This window comes from Habropoda laboriosa, unplaced genomic scaffold (genome assembly GCF_001263275.1).
Source record: "Habropoda laboriosa isolate 0110345459 unplaced genomic scaffold, ASM126327v1 scaffold9, whole genome shotgun sequence".
Classification (NCBI taxonomy): Eukaryota; Metazoa; Arthropoda; class Insecta; order Hymenoptera; family Apidae; genus Habropoda; species Habropoda laboriosa.
Genome location: NW_017100191.1, coordinates 4,110,711 through 4,131,301, shown reverse-complemented (window position 1 = coordinate 4,131,301; position 20,591 = coordinate 4,110,711). Strand labels below are relative to the sequence as shown.

General features: G+C 35.3%; 3 protein-coding genes across 3 annotated transcripts in view; 1 reads left to right on the top strand and 2 right to left on the bottom strand.

Annotated features, from left to right (window-relative positions):
* Positions 1–5,390: 5,390 nt before the first annotated feature.
* Positions 5,391–7,734, bottom strand: LOC108570101. Its single transcript, XM_017931889.1, has 3 exons — positions 7,623–7,734; positions 6,826–6,990; positions 5,391–5,704 (listed from the first exon to the last, which is right to left on the bottom strand). The coding sequence occupies exons 1-3, from the start codon at positions 7,732–7,734 to the stop codon at positions 5,391–5,393; spliced, it is 591 nt and encodes a 196-aa protein (XP_017787378.1).
* Positions 7,735–8,502: 768 nt separating this feature from the next.
* Positions 8,503–10,799, top strand: LOC108580293. Its single transcript, XM_017944003.1, has 5 exons — positions 8,503–8,571; positions 8,654–8,909; positions 9,630–9,784; positions 10,384–10,451; positions 10,676–10,799. Exons 1-5 carry the CDS (start codon positions 8,503–8,505, stop codon positions 10,797–10,799), a joined length of 672 nt encoding a protein of 223 aa, XP_017799492.1.
* Positions 10,800–11,053: 254 nt separating this feature from the next.
* Positions 11,054–20,591, bottom strand: part of LOC108580292 — a 12,444-nt gene continuing 2,906 nt past the window's right edge. The window contains exons 2-5 of the mRNA XM_017944002.1: positions 18,475–18,644; positions 11,621–11,696; positions 11,487–11,539; positions 11,054–11,217 (exon numbers count right to left, since the gene is read on the bottom strand). Of these exons, the coding sequence (XP_017799491.1) occupies positions 11,054–11,217; positions 11,487–11,539; positions 11,621–11,696; positions 18,475–18,644 (463 nt within the window). The remainder of the gene's footprint in view (positions 11,218–11,486; positions 11,540–11,620; positions 11,697–18,474; positions 18,645–20,591) is intronic.

Sequence of the window (20,591 nt, the reverse complement as noted above, 5' to 3'; positions counted from 1 at the left end):
ACGCCATTTTTTTTTTTCTTTCTTGGTTATTGATAACGCTGACCCGAACGAAAGGCCGGAAACTCATTTCGAGACCACCACGCCTTTTTAGGTTCCCGTTACGATTTTTATTCGCGCTGCACTTTCGCGACGTGAGGATGGAAACGAACCCTTTGCGCTTCGAGCATATTATCCAGCAAAATTTTTGAAAAACGAAACGTACTGCTTTGAAAATGAATAAATTACGAACGTTTATAAATTTATCGATTGTTATTTCTTTTAAACGAAACTCGAGTTTTTACATTTCAAGGGAGTTGCTCTGTCTAAAGACTTAAAAGCTTGAGAATTAGGCACTTTTAGAGTAGTTTTTATGGAATTGGTAGGAGACAATTGAATGGGTGGGAGCGTTTCGAAAAGCGTTGAAAATTATTTCCTCTGAAGTGGATAGGGAACATAAATTCATAAACTGTTGTTATGATCTGTGCATGGTCCTTAGTAGGCGCAAATTAAATAGATTGGAAAAATTTTAATAATCATGGAAATATAATTGTTTAGTAGAAAAGTTTTATCAAAACATCATTGTTTTGATAAAAATCAGACACTTCGAACACCGGAGAAAATGTAACGGAGCTGCAATTATTGTTTTACTTCGTGCTACGGAGAGAGACACTTTTTCTAAAGTAACGCAGGTATGTTGAAAATCTTTCAATTTTTTTGCAACCGTCAAACCGAACAATCTCTTTAAAGTTGCGGTGCCAATGGAGTTGTGGTGCATACGGTGGAGTGCAAAGGGTTTCAAAACGTACAGAAAGGTGCACGTGTAAACGTTCATTAACAGACGTTGACGCGCTCCGCGTGATGTCTTCTTTGTTAAAAAAAAAAGAAAAAAAAAATAGACAAGCAATAAAACGCTAATCAATCAGAGGTCAGCAGCGTCTGTCGATGGACGTTCGAGTAAAATAAATGTATTTATTCAGCGGCTCGCATGGTGTAGTACTTTCAGCTGAATATTGATTTAGAAAAAGAAAGCACTATTAAGCGTTTAGGTAGCATGAAGGCATGTGTCGTGCGTTAGTAATGGCGGATTAAGCGGCGAACGAAGATGGAGATGAAGCACTTGGTTCCTCTTTCGTTTCGAGGAAGACCACTGACGTGTCGGAATTGCCAACCGTTTTGGCTTGTATTGAGCATACAAATTAGCGTCTTTCAAACGTTTTCTGGTCTACAGATTCATAGAGGGATTGGAACAGTGCTATGATATGATTCCAACGGGAGAATCGGTTTCTATATAGCTGATGCGCGTTGTAGCGCGTCGATGTTCAAAGTAATTCGCCTCTGGGGACGAGAGTGAAAATGAAGAACTGGACGAAGGAGAGAATATCATTCACACACTCGACCACGATACACAGCGATCTATGGATCGCGAGTTGAGCGATGTTTAAGCCTCACGTTCGTAGGAACGCTTGTGTCTGACCTAGTGTAACCGTTGCTCGGTTAAATTTCACCTAATTTTTGTATTTGGTCCAAGGAATTGACTTTCGAACGGTTCGACGAAGGAAGAGGATAACGAGAGTGATCTTTGTGAAAATAGTAGGGATAGATTGGTGAGATTCTCACGATGAAAATGAGTCCAAACACGGCGTAAATCGGACTAGATTTACCAGTAGTCAATATTTTATGGTATGGCAATTTTTTATGGTGCTTTCAGAATTGAATATTGTTAAGATTAGTCCGATTTATATCGTGTTTGGGCTCATTTTCATCGGGAGAACCTTACCAATCCGTTGGTACTATTCTAACAGAGATAGGATCAAAAATTATAGTAATTGTATTTTTCATCATTGGATTAACGCGTCTCCTTCATTCTCGCTATGCCTGTTCGCTTTCCTTGCCGATGTGTTTAAGTGTTTTGTGAGCTCGAGGTTAGGTTATGTTAGATTCGGTCGTTCAAATTTAACCGAGCACATGTGTAATAGCCTAATAGGGAATTTATAGAGGACAGTTTTGAAGTCTTCAGGGTGCACAAAGTGTCCAAGTGAAGCTGATTTCCTTCTACTGTTTAACCGGTGTGTAATCAGAAATACCACGGGTGAAACAGGATTTTTCTTAAAATATTATATATCTATCGCTAATTTTTCCGAGATATTTAGATGAAATTTTCCCAGTAGCTAAAAAATTTCTGTAGAGCTACAAAGTAGCAAATGAACATCGAACGAGAAGTATATCGATCTGAAAAACGTTTCCATTTAAAGAATGGCGGCGAATGATCGACCGAAATCGGCTGAAACGGACCCAAATCGGCTTGCGGGATTAGAAAGGTGAAATATTGAAGTAAAAGTGTCAGACAGAAGTGTATCCACGTGATGGGTGGACGATGAAGGAGCTCTGAGGGGAGATTGGTGTCGCCCGAATTGGACTTTTTATAAATTCAGACCCGCGTATTCGTCACGTAGAGATGCGAAAATTGTGCAATACCGATCCGCGTGGACGAATAAATCGCGCGCCCCTCTCTACCGACCTCTTCCCTGGGACGATTTCTTCTGTGAAGAAGATGGCGACGCCACGTGTTCAAGCACACGACAGCAATCTCTTTCGTTCGTTTCTCGTCGGGAAGGAATATATTCAGAAGCGTCGAAAGCTTTTTCGTTTCTGGGATATTCTTTCGAGAGAGCTGTTTTATCGGAGTTTCCACGCCGAGGTTGGACATCGTAGCAAGACACATTTAGTAGCAATAGACACGTCCAATGAAAAAGACTATTGAGAGTACAGCTGTGATTCAAACTGAATTCGATCTTGGACGACCTCCACTCCTCCGCAAGGAGGCTAGCTAATCGTGTTTCAAGCAGGAAACTTTCTTCCTCTGTGGTCCTTAGTGAAAGAAATTAGCAGTAGTGGCGAAAGAAAACGATTAAAGGAACCTTCGTTATTCTCGATTATTTTCCCGGGGATTCTCGTCTTGGTGAGCAATTTCGGCGCCATTTAGCTAGCTACGATAGTACTTCACCTTCCCCCACGCCACTCGGAATAACCTGGGTTCCATTATTCTCTTCGTTCAATCGACTTTATACAGGGTGTTTCAATTGGTTGCTGACAAATTCATACCAGCGTTCGTAAAGTTCGTACGAATCCGTGTGCTGCAGTGATTTTTATCAAAGAGTTACAGGGAATAGGATAATCCTTGCCCAGTTGGAAATTGTCAAAAAATAGATTTTTCTTTTGGACGCAAAATTGAGAGTACTTTTGAAAAATATGGTCCTACAATGTTAAAGACGAGTTCGTTAAAATAACGAAGTTACATAGCACATTTACGGAGATGCTTCAGGGCTCCAGCTTTAAATTATGTTCCTCAAGTTCGCGTGCAGAATAACTGAAAATGTAATCGACCAATCAACTTTGGATAAAGTCCATTCTTTCTATCAAAAAAAATTGCTTTGTCCTCGCTAGTTTAGCCAAAAAAAAAAAAAAAGAAATTCCTCAATTTCACCTCCTGAACGCGCTGCATCAACTTGCCACTGACCTATTTATCGAAACACCCTATATATACATATATAGTAGAAGAGAGAGAAATCGATCGAAGGATCGCACAGGATGCGTCTGGTTGAATCAATCTGGTTTTAAAATATAACACGTTCTGTAAATATGAAACAAAAATAAGAAAATGTGAGCATATATAACGGGTGTCGTAAATGAACAGGACTGCGTTCCCCTGTAAAGAGAGAGAGAGAGAGAGAGAGAGACACACACATACACATAGAAACAGACACGGTGTTTTTCGAGCTGCACAAAACTTATATAGTTCGCGAGGGGTTGTTTCCTTGTTCTCGTAACACGCGCGCGGTTCATTCATGTGTACACGTACTGAAAAATGCGTAAATAACGTCTACCCTTCTCTCGTATGAAGCAGTGTTCATCCTGAACTTATTATTGCTGTGTAATAATTACCATTAGAGGAGAAACGAGGGGGAGAAAAATGATGATTTGAGGAATGATGAAGGTGATAATAATAATAATAATAAAAATAACGAATAATGAAATAATAATGATGATAAATGATAACGATAGTAACGAAGATGAGGTTGTTGAAAGCGTTCGCGGAACGCGGGATTCGAGTCGACACATTTATTTGTGATCCGGACATTTCCGTTCGTATTCTTGTTTCAATCTTTTCGTTGTAAAATGATCGACTTGTATTATTTGAATGTATACTCGTACACCTTGACCCTATAACGATGATTAATAAAATATTTTATGTCACTAAATGATTTTCTTTGTTTTTTGTTTTTTTTTTTTTTCTCTGATAAGTTGAACGATAAGAAATTTGGAATTTCGTTGAAATGTAACATTAGGTTGTCCGGAAATAAATTGCGGTTTCTCTACATGAGATTTAAAGACGTGTAGTTTTGCTTAGAATGAATTTATTTAATTTAGATTCTATACACTTTTTCCAACGTTTTGCAACTGTTCCTATTCCGTTACAATGAAAATCAGGAGTCCTAGAATTAATAAATTCCACGAAGGTATTTACAGCATCCTCTTTATTGCGGCAGATTTTTTCTCGCAAAAAGTTATCCAAATGTTTAAAAAAATGGTAATCTGTAGGGGATAAGTCGGGGGGAATAAGGAGGGTGTTTTAATGTTTCACAACCCAATTCGTGTATCTTCCGAATCGTGAATTGTGATACGCGCGGGTGGGCATTATTGTTTACCAAACTTGCTTGTTCAACAAATAACTTTTTATGCATTATGATCATTGGTTGTGCTTTCACCGACTACACGATTGAGATTACGTCCTAATTTAAATTCATATAAAAATAAAGTACGAATTTGCTTCTTGTCCATTGTTACGTTCTTAAGTTACACTCAGAACAAACGACGGTAAAAAACAAAAGTCTACGCGTTCAAATGGTAGATTACTTAATGAACATAAATTTAAAATATATATAGTATAGAAAAGCCCGAAATATGACATAACAGAAAACCGCAATTTATTTCCGGACAACCTGATAGATCGTGAATTGATTAATGCGAGAGGAGGTTTCGGTGATGGAACCGGAATAATGAGAAAATTTTTACGGATAAATGAATAATTTATTTTATTCTCTTCTTTTCTTAAGACAGAATCTTTTTTACCTTGCATACATTTGTACTTGAAAAGAACGATTTGCTTTGTTCTATTTTTGTTTCAAGACAAAATTGTTCACTTTGCGGAAATTGATGAGAAACAAATTCTCCACTCTAGAGAAGAAAATCCTGTTACTAATTTTCTCGAAGAAATCATGGAAAATTTGACACCTATTTTCAGTAAGTTCGTCTCGGATAATCGGAAGATTGTTCGAAATTTTTGATTCTCAAAAAAAAAAAAAAGTTCATCCGACGAAGATCTTTTCTCTTTGTGAAATCAATTTGGACTTCTAATTGGTCAAGTAGCCGCTCAGTTCGTCGTCAGATCGTTTGAAATCGGCTATGTAGCCGCAGCTGTGAACAGAATGAGGAGTTCTGTCTTTTGGACTGAGGATGGAACGTAAATTTCCATCGCAGCTCAAGTTCAGGGACATGTCCCTCTGGAGGTCCGTGCAACGGCCAACCTCGAAGTCCATGTCGACCTCTCTGCTCCTTCGATTCTTCGTGAACAGCAGCTCCAGGCTGTAAATAACGCTGACCAGCTCCTCCTCCAGCTGAGGATCGCACGAAAACGAGACCATACCTGGCTCGCAACCGGGGGCGCCTGTTGAATCGATGAATAATTGTACGTTAATGGATCGTGCTTAGAATCGTTAATTTATCGAACGTTGGCGGCACTCGAGGTCTTTATCTTTTTAACTTTCTTTTCAATTGCAGGAGTTTCTGGGTAAAAAAGAATTATTGTACAGGTGTTGGTCCATCGATCACTTTACCATTTAAACATAGAACAACTTTTTTCATATTATTTTGAAAATTTAACACTGGAACAACCAAACTCGTCAAAATGGCGGATTTCAGATTTCGTACTTTAAGTTACAGAAATGATTAAGATGCCATTGGCCAAGTATGTGGTGACTTCTGTTGAAATAAACAAATAATTTATTTTCCGTTGATCTTTTTAGATTCGATAGTTCTCTATATAGCATACCTAAATAAAGCAGAAGGGGAAGGTGTACTACATTCAACTCCGGTTGGTCTAGTGTTAAGGATTGAATTTTTAAACAGTAAAGTGATTTATTGGCTACACTGTGTTATTCAGTAGAATGGCAATTGAATGATTTTTATTCATTATAAATGGCTGAAAATTTGTTTATTTTTGGATACCGGGTGGATTAGTGGGGATAGTATGTAATGTTTCGCAGATTATTTGGATAATTTTTGTGCTGGTTCAGAATATAGGTGACAATGATGTAAATAATTTTTCTGCTTTTTTACTACTAGTGAATTCAACCATGATAGCGTAAGTAAGTGTATATTTATGAATTCGTTGTAATTAATTATTCAGCGTTGACTGTAGAAAATATATTTCATCGCTGCTTAGATTAACTAGTTCAATTGATAACTTTGAGGTTTCTAAATTTTTTGTCCACTTATTTCTTATATCCAAGGTTAATTGCTAATTTTGAAAAATCTTTTCTTATATTCAAGGTTAATCGCTAGTTCTGAAAAATTTTTCGTTCACCTTTTTCTACTTTTTATCGAACGTCACGAATGTTAATTACTACAATTAAATTAGAATTTTTTGAAAATGTTTTCTATACTTTTATCTGTCCTTTGCATCTCTTCGGAATTTTCAACGATCGAAAATTTATAAAAATGCAATTTTAAATGTAAAGATCGGAATTTCAGGATTTGTCGATTTTTGAAATTTGGAAATTATTTAACCTTGGGTGTCCTGCACCGTCTCCCAGCGGACAAGCGCCTCCTGCAGAGGTTTGTAAAGCTGTCGCCTGTTAGGACAGCACCAGTTTGCCACTTTCTCATCCAATTGCACTCTGTCTTCCGTGCCGAGCTGGCTCCAGCTTATGAACAGCTGCTTCAGTCGCGGCACTGTCATAGAACCCCATCATAAATACGCATCTATGGCCAGTTTACAGTCATCAATCAGTCTCGTTAGTAATCGATATCGAAAATTTGGAAATCTGCCAGGAAAACTTCAATTTTGTACGAATCGCGAAAAATTTCAAAGGACCAAGAAATATAGCAGACCGCTGGATTGTAGTTCCCTTTAAAAAATATTGAAAAATTTCGTCAAAGTTTTATTCAAGAAGAACGAAGAAAGATTAAAAATCGAAATAATTTCCATTATCGGCGATGACATTTTTCCATTTTTCTGACAGCTTGTGAAACACCGCGATAGAAACTCGGTGGCTTTGAATCAATTATGCAAATTCGATCGGAAAGGATTCATTTCCACACTTGATACGATAGGAAAATTTTCAAAAATTGGAACGCGAAATAAAGAATTTCGAGTGGAAAATAACGATACGCTAAAGTTTCCAAGTATTCGAGTTTGAAATAAAACAAATCACGAATATTAAATAATTTAAAATTCCGAAGAATATATTTCTTCTAAACGGATGTCAACCTTTCTCCACAAATGACAGGTTATACCAAAAATTTCGTCACACCACGGTGTCTTTTTACAGAGAACGAGGTATTGGTTTTCGGGTTGGACAGACCTTCAGGGATCAGAACAAATATCGTGTCACATATCTGCTCGAAGACAGACTCTTCCATCGATTCATCGGCGTCGTTGTCGTGGCTGATGGTGATCGTGGATTTAGATTGCATCGCGCATTTTTAGCCTCGCGGGAATTTCTGTCATTTCGCCCACGATACGCGAGGAGAACGAGCGAAAAAAAAAGAAGCAAAAACGTTGCAACATTCGCAGACGAATCTCGAAATATCTTTATTTGTCGGTCGATTGCGACTATCGATGGTCGAATCATTTGTTAATTTTGATTTTACTGAATTTTTCTAAGATTCACCTTTTGCTTCCATGCCTGGAGATTAATTTTTGCTAATATCTTTTACAGTGTATTTTTTAACGGAACAAAATAAAAGGATCATTTGTAGAAGTATTGTTCAACATTGACAGAATTAGAAAGTAAGGTTAGTTTTTAAATTAATTCTAATTTTCTTATTCCTAATTACAGTTCGTTGAAATTTTAATGAATTTGTTATTTAAAATTTCTAGCTTTAGAAATTCTTCATTTCCAATTCTAATTTTTACATAAATCTGTGTATTTCATTTTTATTTCACTGCCAGTTTTAGGGTTTGAATATATTCCGCAGGGTAACAAATTTTTCTATCCTAGATTCGAACCATATGGTTCGTGTCCATGGTAAATTTAGTCATATTACCCCGATCGAAATTTCGATGGTAATATTTCGTTCTATCCAATGGATACAGACTAAAACTATTCGAAAAATATTAATTTAAAAGAAAATGATTGTTCACACAAATATCTAGGCTCGGAAAACCGAAATTATTAACGAAAGAAATAGTTGTTATGCTTCACGTTTAAATAAGGGTTCGAAAGCTCGTAAGATTCCAAAATGGCCGACGAAGATTGTATAAACCCCGAGTTCCTTAGTGTTCTCGAGGAATTCACCAGGATTCGAGACGTACGCTGAATTTCTTCGTCATTTTTTCACCTAATTTCTAGCATTTATTGAAAGAGACCTTAATTTTTCGAAATATCAACAGGCATACGTAGCGTTAGAAGCTTACCATAGAATGCAAGAAGAAACGCTGCACGTGGAACAAGAACGGTCTGAGAAAATGCAGGAAAATCTGGAAAAGCTTTCGAAAACTTACGTGTTGCGCGACAAACAATACAAATCGGTCGTCGATGAATTACAAAAGGATAATGAGAATCTTCGCAAGACAGTCGAGAATCTGAGGGAACAGTGTGATCATTTGCGTTTGATCAACACCGATCGAAACGGAAATGACGAACAAAGTAACCTTACATACAATTCGTTATTTTTCCAATGTCTACACCGTGTATCAAAAATTTCGAACTTTGAATTTAACCATTTATTATGGTGGAATGGAAAATAGAGGAAAGAAAACTATGATACATACCATCGTAAGATTGGCAACTCTGCTATTAAAAAAAAAATTTTTCTGTTTAACTTAAAAATTGAGATCTTGCAGAAGCGTTTTTTAAAAAATTTATCTATCCTTCGTACCTCTACGAAGAATTTTTAAACTACGAGAATTTCAAGTATAAAATTTCTGAATTTTGGAAATTATTTCATTTCAAATATCTCCCAAATTTTTCGTATCTCCTAACATTTTCTAACTTGTACTTTTCCTTTCCTCTATAAATACGCTATTAATCGTTTATTATTATTTCATCGAGTTATCAAACGTAAATCTGCTGATAATTGATTGTTACAGACGATTAATTTAGAATTATCAGTTGTAACGTGAATTGATCGTTTATCAGCATTGTTTATCCTCGATCATCGAATCTCGTTCGATTCGCAGTTTTAAAGTCCAGCAACCTCGATTCACGATTTTCGATTGTTCGTGAACCAAAAGTTTCTTGTCGTTATAACTTTATCTCTTATCAAGTTATCATTTATCAGTGATTACTTCCAGGTCATCGATCATTGGTATTAATTAAGCGTCAATATTGTTTGCTTCGTTAATTCTTACGTTGCTTTTAATACAGTGGGCAGATTGCAGGATGAATTGGAGGTTTTAAAGGCGCAGATACTGATGCAACAAGAACAACACAACGAAGACGTTGCTGTGTTAAAACAGAAACATTCTGACGAGATTCAGAGGTATCAAATGTTGTTGAAGAACGCGAAACAGGGCCCCGCAGTAATTAAATATGCTTACTTCTAACGGGTGTAACAACAGAATGTGACGATTTTCAAAAAAATTATTGTGGAATACTCGGGTTAAATTTAAATAAAACACTGTTTTCACTATTTATTAATTATTTTTTGAAAGTAACATCGAACATAGTACCATCGAACCAATTAAAACAAACCGTAACTGATGAATAATAATGATAATGATAAATGAAGATAACGACGAGTAATGTTTCATTCATCATAATACGTATTTTTAATAATAATTTCAACCTGATTGGAAGAATGTTCACTGTCGAGAAAGGCCGGTTGAAAAATGTTATTTAAAAAATAATAAATTGCATTATACAACAATTTTTGAAATAAAACTGTTTCGTTTCATTTTAACACGTGTATTGTAGAATTTCTCTTTGAAAATTCTCGCATTCTGTTGTATTACCTAATGTACAGGGTGTTTCGTAACTGCTGGTACAACAGCGAAGGTTAAAAAAATTATATTCCATATTATTTTTTCATGTTGTACTACTAGTTACGGGACACCCTGTGTATATACATGAATTTTTGCAATTCCTGGAAAATAGAATTTCTGCTTGTTCTTAAAATTAGTCTGAATCCAAGAAGAGGGGACCACCAGAGAATTCCAGCAAAAGTAAAAATCAATCTTCGTATGTTAGGTATTCAATTCGACTATTTGAACGTGAAGGAAGTCTACTTAAAAATCATACGTGAAAAAACGTTATCGTGAAATTTTAATATGACTCTTGAGTAGACGCCTTTTAACTTATACAAAGGGGGGACCATAAGTCGAGCAAAACTGAAACAAAAGTTTTTACAATAGAAAAAATGTTATTCAATTCTCCTGGTGTTTTCACGGTGACAATTCGAATCTGAATTATAGATGGCTAGAGTTGAATATAAATAAGATAAACATTTCGGCGAAGAGCAACGAGGAGACCGGAAGAAGGAACAAGAGGAGGAAATTATTTAGCGAGAATACAGAAAATACGATCGATATTCTTTAAAATATCCATTTCGAATTAATTGTATTAACAATACATCGAACAGTATAAAATATATTAATTTACTTTATCATAAGATTACCTTCGTCTGATTATTTATATGTATATACGTACGAATTAAACTAGCAATTAATTTTTGGCTCGATTCTAACGTTCTTAAAGTATAGGATATATTACATAAATAATCTGGGTACATGTTGATATTTCGTTTCTTCTCTCTCTCTTCTTTCTTTTTTGGAAAAATTATTAATCGCTGATTATTTAGTGATTTTTCGATTCAGTGAATTCCAACTGTTCGTGTAATCGATTTTTAGATGTCCATACGTGTTCAGATCGAGATGCGGAGGAGGAATAATTTGTACCATGTATTTTTCTTGCTCGATCGATCGATAGTCTTGTCGCGAACGATAGTCCGGGATATCTGTGAAAATGAACCGTCTAATATTATAATATTCATCGAAATTCAATTTGAAAAAATTACACAAGTATCTGAAAAAAATTGGCACGTTTAAATTAAGTTGAGTATAATTGAAGACTCGACATGAAAGAGGCTGTTAGGTAAAGGGAATAATTTTTTAGTAATCAAAGTGTTGTTTATCGACAAATATATGAAAACTTGAGAAAGGAAATATGAAAGTGCACTTAACAGACTTTTTCCTATCTCCGAATAAATCAATTTTAAATTCTCACCCGTTTCTATAGAGTCCATCGGTGTTAGGTTAGGAGGCTCAGCACTGAAGGATCTTAAAAAAGATCATTTTACGATCATCAGAAACCGGTTAAATTTTTCAAATTTGAATAATCTGTAAATTATCGAAAAATACCTGTGCAAATCTCTCATCGAGCTGGATATGTACCTGTGTCGCCTATGGTCTTCCATAAATTCACCATGTCTCACTTCTGAAACAAATAAACAATTCCAATTTAAAAAATTAAATTCTTATTTAATTTGATTAATGTTCATTAAAATATGAACGATCCATATACAATTCAGAGGTGAATAATTATAATAGACAATTTGCTTATTGTTACAAGCAACAGGTGCATAGGTATATATACAAGGTGTCGAGCAGCACAAGTTTCTACTAATCTAAAAATCAAAATTAAAAAAAATATTTATTTATTTATTTATTTCCACGGTCCATCGTTTGCCTCTTTACATATTCAATGGCTCTCGTATTTTGCGTGTGACGGTCGATTTTGGAGGGAAAGTAGTAGCAGACCGTTCATGGTCAGACAAACTAGTCTCGTTCGTTCGATTAGCAAAGTTCGATCGTGTAATCCGGCTGATTAACGTCTTGTTACGTGGAGGTCTTCGCGTTTAACCGGCTCCAAGTGTAATCTGCTGTCAGCTAAGCGGGCGTAACGACGCCCACCGACGCCTTCGCGTGTTCTTTTTTTTCGCGGATTCAGAACGAGGACGTGGAAATCGTCCCGATGACACGTAGAATATCGTTTAGAACGCTTTCTGATGCACCGGGGAGAGTTAGAATTTTTCCTTCGTTCGATTCAGCTGATGGAGCGTCGATATTCGTGAAAGGAGATTTCTTTTTTTAATCGTTTGAATTATTTAGAACGAGTGAATTTTAGAAACGGAGAGTATTCGAAATTTTCAGAAATTATTTTTGGGACGTCGAGAATTAATTCCATAGATAGTTCTGTTCTTTCATTTCGTAGAGGTTAAATGTATGCGTTGTTCTATGTTTCCTTCTTGCACAAAAATTGAAGGACAGATTTTTGCGGTAAGCTCAGATGTATTTTGAACTATTTAAAAAAGAAAACAAAATGAAGAGCTTTGTGATTATTAGCTCTCGTTCTATTTTATCATGCAAATTGGACACTTATGGAACACTCTTTGTATCAATCTTGAAATTTTTTCAAATTAGAAAAGGATGATTTAATTTTTCGTTCGCCAAAATTTTACTCGATTCAATCCCATGGCAAATAAATAAGAAAAAATAGTAATTTTGAAAAATTGAAAAGAATAGTAAAAAAGGAATAATCAAGAAACACTTATGGCACGAATTATGACCCAGATGAAACGAAAATCGGCAAAAATTTCCGCAACTCTTACATCTCGTAAGATTCAGTTTATTATTTTAATTTCAATTTATGAAAAATTCAATTGTAAAATTATAAATTATAAAAAATTCTATTGTAATTATAACTCAGAAAAAGTCACAAGAGACCGAGATTAAGGAAGTTAGAAAATTCAGCCAATTTTCACTCGATTACCATCTCGAGTGTAGAAGTCGAATTAATTCCTCGTAGTGGCACTTCAGCGATGGAAAATCGTCACGAATGAAGCTGTCACCGGTGCGTGCATTAAATTGCGAATCTATTTATTCGCGGGTGAAAGCAGAGGTGTTCGAAAGCCGCTGAAAAATAACAATAATAATTGTGTTCGTCGAGGACGCACACCGCGTGTGACGATTCGTCATGGCGATAGGGACTTTCTAGGACACGATAGAAATCGTGGTCGAGTTATTGCGACGCGTGACGAACCGCGACAATACAGGCTTCTCCTATCGATCATCGATTCGTTCGTTCCAATTATCCTTATCTGTCCTCGTGATGTCAGAGAACAATGACTATTCGACGATAATCGTCGTGCCAAATATAATTTACGAGGTGCAACGAAAGGACGACAAACTTCTTCTATCTAGGAATTATAAGAAGTGGAACAATTAGGTTAGGTTGGCCAGAAAACAATAACTGCTTGAAAATAATCATTGTGCCGAATACAATTTATGCGGTGTAACGAAGGAATAATATATTCTGGAGATCATACGGATGAAAGAAGTTTACGTGAACTAGTGTCCAAGTGTTTTGTTTGGGAGTTACACGAAATAGAATAATTAGATTAGGTTTTCCATCCGGATGAAAGAAGTTCATATAAGCTTGCGTCCAAAAGTGTTTTATTTGGGAGTTACAAGAAGTAGAACAATTAGGTTAGGTTAGGTTTTCCATCCGGATGAAAGAAGTTCATATGAACTTGTGTCCAAAAGTTTTTTATTTGGGAGTTATAAGAAATAGAACAATTAGGTTAGGTTTTCCATCCGGATGAAAGAAGTTCATATAAGCTTGCGTCCAAAAGTTTTTTATTTGGGAATTACAAGAAATAGAACAATTAGGTTAGGTTAGGTTTTCCATCCGGATGAAAGAAGTTCATATGAACTTGCGTCCAAAAGTTTTTTATTTGGGAGTTATAAGAAATAGAACAATTAGGTTAGGTTTTCCATCCGGATGAAAAAAGTTCATATGAGCTTGCGTCCAAAAGTTTTTTATTTGGGAGTTACAAGAAATAGAACAATTAGGTTAGGTTTTCCATACGGATGAAAGAAGTTCATATGAACTTGCGTCCAAAAGTTTTTTATTTGGGAGTTACAAGAAGTAGAACAATTAGGTTAGGTTAGGCCAAGTTAGAGTAGAATACATTCCATTCAAAGGTCAACAATGGAAAAGGTTTCTGTAATCCTACATCCACAGATTCTTTACTCGATAATTATAACAACTCGAATAATTAGGTAGACAAATGATACCTTGTATGGTATACACAAAGTTTGTGTATAGAAGTGATTTGACACGATCCGCAGACGACAATTAAAAATCAATTAGTGTAACAGTCGTTAATTAGTATTTAATTATCTTTCACATTTGTATGATTGTGCAATTATCAAGCATGATTATTGTTGAAGTGTAGATATATGCATTATTGAGTGGTTTTATTGCAAGATATATGTTGGAAATATTAAAAAAGTAAAAATCTCATTAGCTATAGTCTGTGTTGAAGATTCGCCGTTCAAGGTCACTCTATCATTATGTTACAATTATTGCAGGAAAAATTTTAAGGGATGTTTCTATGAAACAGAAGTAAAATAAAAGGGAAGAGTAATAGAATTTTAATTGAGGTTTAATATTGTTGTGTTTAAATGTTTAGTGTTGAACCAAAAATTGATTGAAAAACAATATATAACTTCATCCTTTAAAGAAAGATAGTATACCAAGTACGATAATAATAATCCTTTCCGTGGAAAAATGTCTAAAGTGGTATTAACGACTTTCAATTGGAAGGTGTACAGTTCTCTTATACCTCACAATCGCATAATCGATTTCATTTCTACCACTCACTTTCAAGACACACCCAATTGCGCGTAATTATGCGAACAATTCCAATGTACTATTACAGTCACGAGTGACTGAAACCAGACCATAAACACAACACTTTCAAATAGTAAAAGTACTAATTCACAGCGTAGAAAAAGGAATATAAATAAAATAAAGAATAAAAAAATAAAAAATTGGAAACACTTGGAACCATATGTGACCTGCTGTTTTTTAAATGTCAATTTTTAAGCAATTTATTTCAAACACTCAAGCAAAAAATAGTACCTAATCGAAGTTAAAAACACTCTCAGCCGTAATTTCCTCCGTAAAAATAGTAAAAATTTATTTCAAGCTTATTCACAAAAAATTGTCCAATTAAAAAAATGGCACTTGCCTGTTCACTTTCTCCATAAAAATGGTACAAACACATTTCCAAAAATTTACTTTAGTCATTCCACTAAAAAATAGTCTCCAATCCAACCTAAACAAGTAACACTACTTCAACTACCACTATTAAATAACTTAGAACGCCTGGGAAGCCCCACAATGGTAAACGTACATAACCTTTAAAAAAAGGAAAAGTAAAAAAATTCACGTTTTCGGTACGGTCTAGTCGTAAACAAATAACACTATTTCTATTACCACTATTAAATAACTTAGAACGTCTGGGAAGCCCCACAAGGGTGAACCTACATAACCTTAAAAAAAGGAAAAGAAAAAGATTCCCATTTCACATTTTCGTTATGGTTTAGTCGTCTGTAACATAACCATTAATAGCATTCTTGAACTGGTGCCGATGACGGAAGTGCGTTCCTTGGCCAAACGCGGCGGCACGTGCAGCTTCGTTGCAACGCGCCAATTGCATAACGTTTTCGAATCGCGACGCGTAATCGAGCCGCCGTGCCACGCCGCGTGCAAGAATATCAATTAACGGGGCAAGGAGAAAACGCGACCGACCACAACCTGTGGCTTTCGATCACGCGACGCGTTCGCTATACACACAGTTAGACGTAGCCTGGGTTGCGTGTGTTCCTTATTTTTTAATACACTCGTAAGGAAGAGATCGAGATCGCCATAATAAGGTTAGATCTGTGAGTATACAGGGTGTCCAAGTAGTAGATCAATCAAAGGCTGATTCGTTGTGAAGAAACGAGTAGAAATGATAGTAGAATAAAATTTTTACATAAGAAGCTTTGTTTTGGGAAAAATTGATTTTGAAAATTCGTCTCACAGACGTAGAACTACCATTCATTATTTTTATTCGTAACAGTGTTACGAGAAATATTTTCAATTAATTTGGGGAATTAATTTATTACATCAGTCTCACGATATTTATAATTATCTATTAATTTTCTCGGTATAAACGTTATAAATTAATTTCCAAAAAGTTACTTTAGACATTCCATCAAAATCTCCAAATCAACTTAAAAAAGTAACACTGTATCTAGTACCACCATTAAATAGGTTAGAATGTCTGAATCCTCTCAAAAATGATTTTTTACAATATTCATTATTTCAGTCTTATCATTGTAAAAAATGGTATGCCTATTAATTTTAGAAAATCAATTTCCCCGAAAAGAAAGCTTCGCAAGCAGAAACCTTGATCTCTTGATTGCGCCACGATTATTGAGACACCTTGTATGTAGTTAAATGAAACTATCAGTGTAAGTAGTCTTAGGGGAAGATTAACGTTAGGAATTTCGATTAGGTTGGCATGCAACTGGTTGATCCAGAGGATTGGGAAACTAACAGTGAAAATAAGTGAAAATAACAGATTGCTAATAAAGCTGTCAATTATTCACGATTCAATTTGTGCTGTCTAATGAACTGCTCGAAGAAATCCAACAGAACTAGTATAATCGCGTTTTGATAGCTCACCGATAAGCCTGAAAATTGGGTCAAGAGAAATCTGCAAGAAAGGATATGATTTAAACCGTTATTTATTTTTTTTAGTTCTTGCTTCTCCAGTTCGATTGGTGGTTGAATTGAAAAAATTCGGAACATCGAGAGAAATTTAATTAACGCGTAGGTTATGTAAATATTCTTTAGGAGACATCCTTACCAGGGTTTTTCACCAGGAAAAAACGAACGCTACACCCGGAAAATGCGATGAACTGAATATTGACCAGGTGAAAGCAAGAGAAAATGCCTCATCGTAACGTTTTAATCAAGTGTATCAGATTTGAATAATTGCAAATAATTACAAAGCTGTTTATAGACACCTGGAACTTCCATTTTCAAGGTCCAGCTGAAAGTGAAGCGTATCTTGCTTAAAACTTATTTGGACGACTAGTTCTAGTTTGATGTTTATTGTATAAGTGGTGGCTAAATGAAGAATGGAGAATTTCATGATGTAGGGCACGGAGATCACAGATTATATCAGAAGTGACTTGTGACTAAGAATATCTTCAAGATTCATCAATTTTCTAATTATGTAATTACGTGGTTAGATATTTACTGTTTCAGCAATGGAACATCAGATAGGGAGTTACTAAAGAATAATCTAATAGAGAATATGTATTATTATAAATTGGACTAGTTATTAAAATAGATTGGATTATTTTGAAACTTCCAGAAATTATTTATCACAAAATGGCTTATATACTCAAATGGAGTAAATCTTTAAAAAAAGATAGCAAGAAAAATGTCCAAACTCTTTGCTGTAAAATTAACTGATAAAAACTGAATATTGAAGTGTACCAGGTATGAAGAAAAATCTGTTAACAGAGAGAATTATGCAAGCACCATAAATCTAGCTAATAGAATTAATTATGCACTATGAATCACACTATCAGAGAACTTTCTTTCAAAGTTCAGCAGTTGTTAGAAAAACTTCAACTAACAGAGAACCGTTCAGTATAAATCTGATTATCAGAATGGACTATCTAGTGGAAAATTGTGAATTCTATTATTCAACAGCTTGATGAACCACCTATCACAGGACTTTCTACCAAGGTACGCTCAACTACCATAAATCCAATTATCAGAATGAACCATCTACTGGGGAACAATGAATCTCACTGTTTACCCAGGATTAGTATGTAGCTTGGTGAACTATCTATTAGAGGATTCTTTTTTATCAAAGTACACTCTAGGTACTAATTATTCTATTTAGTCAACTATTATATATCACAAATTTAAGGTAGCAAACTTCCATCTACATATATTATGTATCACAATTTTAACCTAGCAAAGTGAATTACATATTTACCAGTGGAGCATCTACCAAAGTAAATCAGTTATGAAAAAATTTAATTACCAAAAATTTAAACAATCTATCAAAATACATTGTTCATAAAAAAAGCCTCACTAAACAATTATGCTTCCCTCATGAAAATTGGCCTGAAAATCTCATTCAAAGTGCATATGCAGTGAAAGAAAAAAGGAACGAATTGATGAAACCAAAGAATTCTTTACCCACAGTGAATCGTCGCCCACTAAAGAGTAATCTAACAAAGTGAATCAGTTTTCCTCGCGAAAACGATTTCCGCTGTTTCCACGTCTAATTCGCTGGAGAGGCCTCGATTCGATGGGCCAGAAGGACCAGCAGGGAAAAAGCAATTAATCTTACCGGAGAGAGGCGCGTAGACCGGAAACGGGGCGACGTAATCCGGTACCTCGTCCTCGTAGATTGGCTGATGATAGTAGCAACTATTGTTTGCAGGCCTGGCTGGTCCACAATACAATTCCTCCACGAAAGCAGGCGCGTCGTAGCCAGGCTCTCTCACCGACGTAGAATACCTGCAACGTTTGTCAGCCTCTTTTGCTACATGGTTTCTAAGTTATATCAAGGTTGAAATGCTACGATATTAGCCCTAATAAATGATTTTCTCCAATCAATAAAACATAATAAATTGATTGTAAGTAGACTGCGGATTTTTATGCACTCGTGGAAAATTTGAAGACACGAAAGTACACAGAATTGTGCACAATAAGCAAAAATGTATAAATAAACCGAAAATATGGTACTCGTTGTAATATTTAGTGAATAAAAAAATTGCCTATCTAGCTGCTATTTTTTTAAGTTATATTCATAAAAATACGAATTTGCATAAAAGTCCGCAGTTTAATTGCAAGTAATCAATTTTTCCTAAATTGGGCTTTCTGATGGTTTTGGTTGGTGCAACAATTGTTGGAGTTAGGCAGTGATGATTTCTGAGATACGTTGCGATTGAAATATTACAAACGACTGTTTTTTGCACAACTTTCTATAATTGTATCAAAACGATACATAGAAATAGATAGCTGATCAAACGATCGAGTTATCTAGAAAGTAACAGTCTTTTTCAATAATTCATGTGATTTGTTCGTAAACACAGGAATAATTTTATTCTATCATGCTTAGTGAACATCGAATAGTGGCGGTCTCTTAGCTTTCCTGATTTACACTTTCATTTTCGGTGGCTCTAATTCCCCCTGGGATGATGCTACGTATTTTGGAGAAAGTCTGTTGGAATCGTCTAAGAAAATGATACATACATTAAAAGAAGTAGTTGTGATATTCCTCGATCCGTTCGAAATTAATTCAACATTTTCTCTCGCACTTGAAACGAATAATTCGATCAGATACAGAGAAACATTTGTATATCTACCAGACAATGTATGATGAATAAATTCATAAATAACGAGACACCCTGTATACGTATTGTCCCAGAGAAAGTTTGTTAGAATCGTAGGATAAATTGTTAAGAAAAAACATCTACAAATTAGAATACAAGATTTATTCTTAAAAGTTGAAAGAAAGTAATCTACACATTAGGATCCAAAGATGGACAATTTAAGGTTAGGTACTATTCGATCTACAGGTCGTTTCATTTTTATCAAAACGTTCGAAATTAATTCCACAATATTTTTCACAGTTACGACAGATTTCTTATTCAAACGAATAATTTGATTAACAATAAAGATAAAAGGAAAAAAAGTAATCGTATTATCCGAGAAAAATTGACCAATAATGAAACACCCTGTATATTTATTTTGGAACCGTGTTGCACGACATTTGCCAGTCAGTCGAGTTTCAACACAAGCCCGAAACCAACAGAACGAACCGAGAAACGTCCTTTTAAAGGCAAGTCATGGTTCTCGCCGCTGGTAATCTTTATCTTTCATTTCTGGCGAGTGTTTTTTCGCTAAATTAGCCGCGGACTCGGGGGATTTCGCCTTTCACTAGGCCTGATACGAATGATCGATTTAAATGGTGTTCACGAGGTTCAATGCACCGTGCTGGATCGTTGATGGATGCCTATTACGATTAAAGGAAGTGTCTCTTTCCGGCAATTAAATTGCCGTGTAATTGTGTCCCATGCTGGCTCCAGCCACGTTGCGCAACCTGTTACACGCACGTTGTCTATTCTTTTTTCTTATTGTTTTCTTAAAAATAGCATGGATATGAGAAAAGAATTTTGGCTTTTGGCGAGAATGTTTTTATTTGATTTTTCTGCTCTGCGATCAATTTTGATTACGAAGTTGGATTCTGCAAGAATTGCATTTTTGATCTATCTGAATTTTGTAATTTTTTGTTTTTTTTTTTAGCATTGTGGATTTTGGATTCTTTGAAATTTGCAGCTTAATTTGCAAATTCTGTAAGTCAAATTGATTTAAAAAAACAAACAAACTGTGCACCTTTCGTGTATTAAAAGTTTGATGAATTTAGTAAATTTGCGAATTACTGAAATGCATTTTTTTTTT